Source organism: Oncorhynchus keta, unplaced genomic scaffold (assembly GCF_023373465.1).
Source record: "Oncorhynchus keta strain PuntledgeMale-10-30-2019 unplaced genomic scaffold, Oket_V2 Un_contig_9289_pilon_pilon, whole genome shotgun sequence".
In the NCBI taxonomy this organism is placed as follows: Eukaryota; Metazoa; Chordata; class Actinopteri; order Salmoniformes; family Salmonidae; genus Oncorhynchus; species Oncorhynchus keta.
Genome location: NW_026290468.1, coordinates 1,901 through 11,085, shown reverse-complemented (window position 1 = coordinate 11,085; position 9,185 = coordinate 1,901). Strand labels below are relative to the sequence as shown.

The 9,185-nt window shown below is 38.6% G+C and overlaps 1 protein-coding gene across 1 annotated transcript; it reads left to right on the top strand.

The window, feature by feature from the left end:
- The first annotated feature begins 878 nt into the window (after positions 1-878).
- Positions 879-8,777, top strand: LOC127906031 (zinc finger protein 664-like). Its single transcript, XM_052512710.1, has 2 exons — positions 879-1,518; positions 7,405-8,777. Exons 1-2 carry the CDS (start codon positions 1,104-1,106, stop codon positions 8,373-8,375), a joined length of 1,386 nt encoding a protein of 461 aa, XP_052368670.1. The 5' UTR covers positions 879-1,103; the 3' UTR covers positions 8,376-8,777.
- Positions 8,778-9,185: the final 408 nt, after the last annotated feature.

Below are 9,185 nucleotides of genomic sequence, written 5' to 3'. Positions count from 1 at the left end.
CCGGCACAGCCAGAAGAGGACTGGCCACCCCACATAGCCTGGTTCCTCTCTAGGTTTCTTCCTAGGTTTTGGCCTTTCGAGGGAGTTTTTTCCTAGCCACCGTGCTTCTACACCTGCATTGCTTGCTGTTTGGGGTTTTAGGCTGGGTTTCTGTACAGCACTTTGTGACATCAGCTGATGTAAGAAGGGCTATATAAATAAATTTGATTTGATTTGATATTATTTTTTAAGAGTGGTCTTTTTCTAACCTGAAAAAAACTAGTTGAATTTTGTGCATCCTCCTCCAGCCACTTCTTCCCAGATCTGACAAAGGCTCCCTCTGCTTTCAGTTTATACATATCATCCAACTTGTGTTGTAGCTCAAACAGGACAGATTTGTCCTCCTCTGAGAGACTTTCAACAGACTTTTGAACGAGACAGGTGATCTTTGTAATTATACTTTCTTCTTCAACTCTCCTCGTCTTGGCAAGAATATTCCCATATATTCTTAAATATTTTCCAACCTCATATTTAAAAGGCTGCTAGGACATGAACACAGTAGCACAGAATAGATCCATATGACGTTGAGAAATAGTGCATTGTGGGAAGTTTAGAAGATGCCCTGGAAATAAGTTAATAAATAGGTAATAACGCAAAAACATAACTGTTTTTCTCTTATAGGTAACCAAATCGTGACCACAACTAATTTACTAAGTCTTTAACCACACAGTGTTGTTACATTGGTGAGTAAAAACTCAGGCGTCCTACACTTTAACATTTTGTCTGAAAATAAAATATACATTTTACTCAACTGCGTTACCCACTCCAGTCAGCAGATGGCGGTCTGAGACTTTAAGGCGATGCTGTTGGTGTGACGTATAATGTAGTGGACGGAACGCTTCTTTCATCAGCAGCAACAGTTAGTCAGACACCTCCGTAGCTTGATAGACAACAGAGACGCAGCAATAAAGCTCTTTAGACGCTTTAGTGTATATTAGCCACTGTGTTTTAAACACGCGGATCTCGTCTAGTTAGTTATCCGATTTCATATTTACGGTGTTGTTATTAGTCATCTAGCGGGCTGGTTAAGTTAGCATTAGCCTAGCTATCTAACATCCCCGACCATGAGTTCACTGAGCTGCTCTCCTCCAGATAAAGAAGAGGAGGTCTGCTGGACGGAGAAAGAAGCTCTGGTGAAAGAGGAGGAGGAAGTTACAATACAAAAACAAGTAGAGGGTGAGGCTGTTACGGTGAAAGAAGAAGAGAAAGACGTCTCAGTTAAAGAAGAGGAAGATGTGTTCAAAGTGAAAGAGGAGGATGTTACCGTAAAAGAAGAGGAGGAAGAGGGGGATGCAGTTTTTGGAGTGAAAGAGGAAGAGGAGGAGATGACTGTCACATCTAAAATGGAGGAGGAAGAAGAAGAGGAGGAAACTGGATATCTGGGCCCGGTTTCCCAAACGCATCTTATGTTATCCAATGGTTCTAACGGTGAACTTAACCGTAAGATGGTTTTGAGAAACCGTTCCCTGATTAACACTAGTAAGTACTGTCTTAAATACAGAAGCACAAACTCTGCAGTTGTTGAACTGGTGTGTGGTGTTAAAGGGGAAGTCTGCAGTTGCTACATCCATATTTTGGCTTTTAAATTATTTATTTCTAGCCATTGATTCTTGAAGAATATAACACATGCCTCATGAGCTTAGTTCAACTGTTGTACCTCATCAGAACCCCAAATAAGCTTTTTTTACTCCGGTGTTTAGAAACAATGTAAACCAACACTGTATAGCCTCAACATGGTTAAAACTATAATGTTGATATCATGGATGGTCAGTCCTTGCATCCATAGGTCTGTCTATGAATTTGAGAGTAGTTACATTTCTCCAGCCCCATCCAACATCTTATTACCTAAACAGTGGTGGAATTACAGGTTTGTTATTGTTTAAACTGCATATTGGTTGATTGATTGTGTAGCTTTGGGACAACCTAGGATATAAACAGCAACAAAATGCCAGTTACTGGACCCAGGTTTGAGTTCAACTCAGGGCCTCTCCCTGAATTCACTACACTATGAATACAAGGACTGGCCATCCATGAGGTCATAATGATAATTTAACCAGGTTTCTAGGATATTTATTTATTTAGATTTTATTTCACCTTTATTTAACCAGGTAGGCAAGTGTGTGTGTATATATATATATATTCTAGAATTCATCCATGATGTCATAATGATGGTTTAACCAGGGTTTTAGGATATATAGTATATTCTAGAATTAATTCATGTGAAACGGCTAGCTAGTTAGCTGTGGTGCGTGCTATAAATAGCGTTTCAATCGGTGACGTCACTTGCTCTGAGACCTTGAAGTAGTGGTTCCCCTTGCTCTGCAAGGGACGCGGCTTTTGTGGAGCGATTGGTAACGATGCTTTGTGGGTGACTGTTGTTGATGTGTGCAGAGGGTTCCTGGTTCGCGCCCGGGTATGGGCGAGGGACGGTCTAAAGTTATACTGTTACATATAGTATATTCTAGAATTCATCCGTGAGGTCATAATGATCGTTTAACCAGGTTTCTAGGATATATAGTATATTCTAGAGTTCATTCATGAGGTCATAATGATCGTTTAACCAGGTTTCTAGGATATATAGTATATTCTAGAGTTCATTAATGATGTCATAATGAGAGTTTTAACCTACTATTGAAGCTATACAGTGTTTGTTTACAAACAGTGGTGTCATACAGGCGTATATATTGGTTTCTGATGGGGTGAGACAGTTGAAACATGAGTCGTTTATAAGCTCTATTCTTCAGGAATCAATGGTGATATATTATATGGGTCTTTCTATAGCTACCAGTGTAGATTTCCCATAGGGATCAAATTGTTAGAGCTGTTGATAAGTCATTGTATAATATTCAGCCAATTGTTTTAGAGCTGACCGTAGTCTACTGGTCGATTGTTCTGTCCTGTGGTCCTTCTGTAGCTCAGTTGGTAGAGCATGGCGCTTGTAACGCCAGGGTAGTGGGTTCGATTCCCGGGACCACCCATACGTAGAATGTATGCACACATGACTGTAAGTCGCTTTGGATAAAAGCGTCTGCTAAATGGCATATATTTCTGTCGATGGGCTGTTTTGTTCACCGTGATTTATTTTTTGTAGAGGAGTCGCAAATACTCTACATATTCAACATTTTGTGGACACACCTTCAAATTAGTGGGTTCATGGGATGCAACAAACACTGGTAGTAGAGTGGCCTTACTGAAGAGCTCTTACTTTAAATGTAGCACCATCATGGGATGCAACAAACACTGGTAGTAGAGTGGCCTTACTGAAGAGCTCTTACTTTAAATGTAGCACCATCATGGGATGCAACAAACACTGGTAGTAGAGTGGCCTTACTGAAGAGCTCTTACTTTAAATGTAGCACCATCATGGGATGCAACAAACACTGGTAGTAGAGTGGCCTTACTGAAGAGCTCTTACTTTAAATGTAGCACCATCATGGGATGCAACAAACACTGGTAGTAGAGTGGCCTTACTGAAGAGCTCTTACTTTAAATGTAGCACCATCATGGGATGCAACAAACACTGGTAGTAGAGTGGCCTTACTGAAAAGCTCTTACTTTAAATGTAGCACCATCATGAGATGCAACAAACACTGGTAGTAGAGTGGCCTTACTGAAGGCTCTTACTTTAAATGTAGCACCATCGCAAGAGTGCAATCTTTCCAACAATTCAGTTTGTCAAATTTCTGCCCTGTTGAGCTGCCTCGCGGTCAACTGTAAGTGCTGTTATTGTGAAGTGGAAACCTCAGAGTCCTGACCAGAGTCCTGACCTCAACCCCCATCAGACACCTTAGGGATACATTGGTTTTAGCTTAATTGTCTAAGACAATTGAGAGTAACAAACCGCAACTTAATTAGGACTATAATATGCCTAACTGTTGAATATGCCTGTATAAGGCTTTATAAATCAGTACCAGTCAAAAGTTTGGGCCGCACCTACTCATTCAAGGCTTTTTCTTTATTTTTACTATTTTCTCGTTGGCCAGAATAATAGTGAAGACATCAAAACTATAAAATAACACATATGGAATCAAGTAGTAACCAAAAAGTGTTAAACAAACCAAAATGTATTTTATATTTCAGATTCTTCAAATAGCCACCAATTGCCTTGATGACAGCTTTGCACACTCTTGGCATTCTCTCAACCAGCTTCATGAGGTAGTCACCTGGAATGCATTTCAATGACCTTCTCTGGGATATGTGGGACGCTCGCGTTCCACCTCGACAACAGCCAGTGAAATTGCAGGGCGCCAAATTCCTCAAACATACAAGTAATATACACCATTTTAAAGATAAACTTCTTGTTAATCCAACCACAGTGTCCGATTTCAAAAAGGCTTTACGGCGAAAGCATACATTGTGATTATCTGAGGACAGCGCCTAGTCACAAAAAAACATACAGCCATTTTCCAGACAAAGAGAGGAAATAGAGAGAAAATGAATCACTAACCTTTGATGATCTTCGTCAGATGGCACTCATAGGACTTCATGTTACACAATACATGTATGTTTTGTTCGATAAAGTTAATATTTATATCCAAAAATCTCCATTTACATTGGCACGTTATGTTCTGTAATGTTTTGCCTCCAAAACGTCCGGTGATTTTGCAGAGAGCCACATCAATTTACAGAAATACTCATCATAAACGCTGATGAAAGATACAAGTGTAATACATAGAATTAAAGATAAACTTCTCCTTAATGCCACCGCTGTGTCAGAATTTTAAAAAGCTTTACGGCAAATGCACACCATGCGATTATCTGACTACAGCGCTCAGCCACCAAAACAAGCCATACAGATACCCGCCATGTTGTGGAGTCAACAAAATGTAGAAATAGCATTATAAATATTGACTTACCTTTGATGATCTTCATCGGAATGCACTCCCAGCAATCACAATAAATGTTAGTTTTGTTCGATAAAGTCCATATTTATGTCCAAATACCTCCTTTTTGTTCTCACGTTTAGTTCACTATTCTAAATGCACTAGGCGCGGGCACTAAGTCCAGACGAAAAGTCAAAAAGTTACATTACCGTTCAGTAGAAACATGTCAAACAGGACAAACATTTTTCAACAGGACAACGACCCAAAACACACCTCCAGGCTGTGTAAGGGCTATTTGACCAGGAAGGAGAGTGATGGAGTGCTGCGTTAGATGACCTGGCCTCCATAATCCCTGACCCCAACGCAATTGAGATGGTTTGGGATGAGTTGAGTGAAGGAAAAGCTGCCAACAAGTGCTCAGCATATGTGGGAACTCTTTCAAGACCGTTGGAAGAGCATACTTTGAATAATCTAAAATATATTTTGATTTAACACTTTTATTTACGACATGTTTCTCAAAATACCTATTTTTGATACAGTAGTTGTCAGCTTGAATGCTAACGCTCATTGACAGGCTGGTAGCAAAGCTAACCACAGAGCATTTTACTCAAACATGATATTAAGCAGGACATTCAAATGAGCCTGTGAAATGCACTCTCAAGCAACCTGTAAAATGGAGGCTATTTTTTGCTGTCGGCCTATGGGAACTCCACAGTTTTCCCCCCATGGTGGAGAATTAGTGAATAGACACCAGAGCTTAATGTGAGTTTCCTTGAGTAGCATCCTGATCTTGCTCTGATAATGTGTGGTAATATTCGGAATACATTGTGAAAAACAAATACCTTCGCTCACCATTTCTGCCCACACAGATGTACTACAACTAGATAACAGATATACTGCAACTAGATAACAGATATACTGCAACTAGATAACAGATATACTACTGCAACTAGATAACAGATATACTACTGCAACTAGATAACAGATATACTGCAACTAGATAACAGATATACTGCTGAAACTAGATAACAGATATACTGCTGAAACTAGATAACAGATATACTGCTGAAACTAGATAACATATATACTGCAACTAGGTAACAGATATACTACTGCAACTAGGTAACATATAACATATATACTGCAACTAGGTAACAGATATACTGCAACTAGGTAACAGATATACTACTGCAACTAGGTAACATATAACATATATACTGCAACTAGGTAACAGATATACTGCAACTAGGTAACAGATATACTGCTGCAACTAGGTAACATATATACTGCTGCAACTAGATAACAGATACACTGCAACGAGATAACAGATATACTGCAACTAGATAACAGATATACTGCTGAAACTAGATAACAGATATACTGCTGAAACTAGATAACAGATATACTGCTGAAACTAGATAACAGATATACTACTGCAACTAGATAACAGATATACTACTGCAACTAGATAACAGATATACTACTGCAACTAGATAACAGATATACTACTGCAACTAGATAACAGATATACTACTGCAACTAGATAACAGATATACTACTGCAACTAGATAACAGATATACTACTGCAACTAGATAACAGATATACTGCAACTAGATAACAGATATACTGCAACTAGATAACAGATATACTGCAACTAGATAACATATATACTGCTGAAACTAGATAACAGATATACTGCTGCAACTAGATAACAGATATACTGCAACTAGATAACAGATATACTGCTGAAACTAGATAACAGATATACTGCTGAAACTAGATAACAGATATACTGCTGCAACTAGATAACAGATATACTACTGAAACTAGATAACAGATATACTGAAACTAGATAACAGATATACTGCAACTAGATAACAGATATACTGCAACTAGATAAAAGATATACTGCTGAAACTAGATAAAAGATATACTGCTGAAACTAGATAACAGATATACTGCTGCAACTAGATAACAGATATACTGCAACTAGATAACAGATATACTGCTGAAACTAGATAACAGATATACTGCTGCAACTAGATAACAGATATACTGCAACTAGATAACAGATATACTACTGAAACTAGATAACAGATATACTGCAACTAGATAACAGATATACTGCAACTAGATAACAGATATACTGCTGAAACTAGGTAACATATGTACTGCAACTAGGTAACAGATACACTGCAACTAGATAACAGATATACTACTACAACTAGGCAACAGTTATACTGCATATTGGTGACCAAGAGTCGTCTGCTTAGGTTTTCACCAACTGTAATAACTTATTTCTACAATCATCCACTTTATGACTGTGAAAAAATATAATAAATAAGATAATAAATAAAAATAAGACTAAATAAGACTGTTGTTGCTCACATGACTGTTAAGAAAATAGTCTGGTTGTTTAAAAAGTTTTCAAACATTCATTACAGACGTAAAAATCATGTGCATCACCTTTACCTCAAATAAACAGTGTATTTCTGCTGTTGTGGGCCTTTAACCGTCTGTCTGACCTTGTTGTTCACACAGGAGAGAGACAAGACTATAGTGGATCCTCTGGGGAGCCTCAACAACAGCATGATGCTGAAGAGACAGAGAAGAGTCTCTCCACATCAGAACACCTCAAACACCAGCAGAGACCCACAGGAAAGAAACCTCACCGCTGCTCTGACTGTGGGAAGAGATTCACCTCTTCAACAGACCTTAAAAGACATCAGAGAATCCATACAGGAGAGAAACCTTATAGCTGTGATTGGTGTGGGAAGAGTTTTACTACATCTAGCCAGCTGACTATACACCAGAGAATACACACAGGAGAGAAACCTTACCACTGTTCTGACTGTGGAACAAGTTTTGTTTCTTCCCAATATTTAAAATCACACAAGAGAACACACACAATAGCGAAACCTTACCACTGCTCTGACTGTGGAAAATGTTTTGTTTCATCACAATATTTAAAATCACACCAGAAAACACACACGGGAGAGAAGCCTTATAGCTGTGATCAATGTGGGAAGAGATTTAGTCACTCAAGCAACTTGATGGTACATTTGAGAACGCACACTGGAGAGAAACCTTATAGCTGTGATCAATGTGGCAAGAGTTTTACTTCATCTAGTCAGCTGACTATACACAAGAGAACACACACAGGAGAGAAACCTTACCACTGCTCTGACTGTGGAAAGTGTTTTGTTTCATCCCAATATTTAAAATCACACCAGAAAACACACAAAGGAGAGAAGCCTTATAGCTGTGATCAATGTGGGAGGAGTTTTACTCACTCAAGCAACATGATATCACACCAGAGAACACACACAGGAGCGAAACCTTGTGGCTGTAATCAATGTGGGAAGAGGTTTACTCAGCCAAACATCCTGATAGCCCACCAGAGAACACACACAGGAGAGAAACCTTATAGCTGTGATCAATGTGGGAAGAGTTACTCTGGTAAAAGATCTCTGATTAAACATCAGAAAATACATAAAGGAGTTGTTTCATGATATCAATGAAATAATGTCACAATGTAGAATGTTTTAACATTGTAGTAGGAGTATTCTAATGATGTCATAATGTAGAATGCTTTAACATTGTAGTAGGAGTATTATGATGTCATAATGTAGAACCCTAAACGTTTGTCCCCTGTTCTGTTGATTTCAGCATGATATGGATATTAGCCTCATTGAGAAGAGTAGTATTTATGTGATTAACATTAACACAAATAAAGCACAAATAAAGTGTTGCGTTTCACTTCCCGCGTTGGCGACCTACTTGAATCAAACTGCAACACTTTAAATGTAGCGAGCTGTTTTCTACAAATGTACCTCTAAATAGTGATGTACACATTATTCCCACAATCCGTGTGGTGTTTGAGCTGTTACGTTTAACCGGACGTGCAACCTCATCTCCCCTCTCGCGCAATTGATTTCAACGTGATATCGATGAGTGATGACAAATATGTGTTGCGTTCCTTTGTTTAGCGACCCCTACATTTAAACGCATCACTCCAACATGTAGCTGACTGTCTTCTGCAGGTTGCCCTCTAACCAGTGAGGTGAAATATATCTTCCATTTCCAGGTGTTTTGTTTAGTTTCAACAGCAACCTACAACCTGATTTCCCCCCTAATCGATATCAGTGATTTATTGCCACTTGTCAAAACAACATTGTTTCTAGTGCTTGTGCAGTTTATAAGGAGCTTGTTTGTTTATTGTTTATGTTAAATAGTAATATGATTATTGTGGCAGATGTTTATTGTTTATGTTAAAAAGTAATATGATTATTGTGGCAGATGTTTATTGTTTATGTTAAATA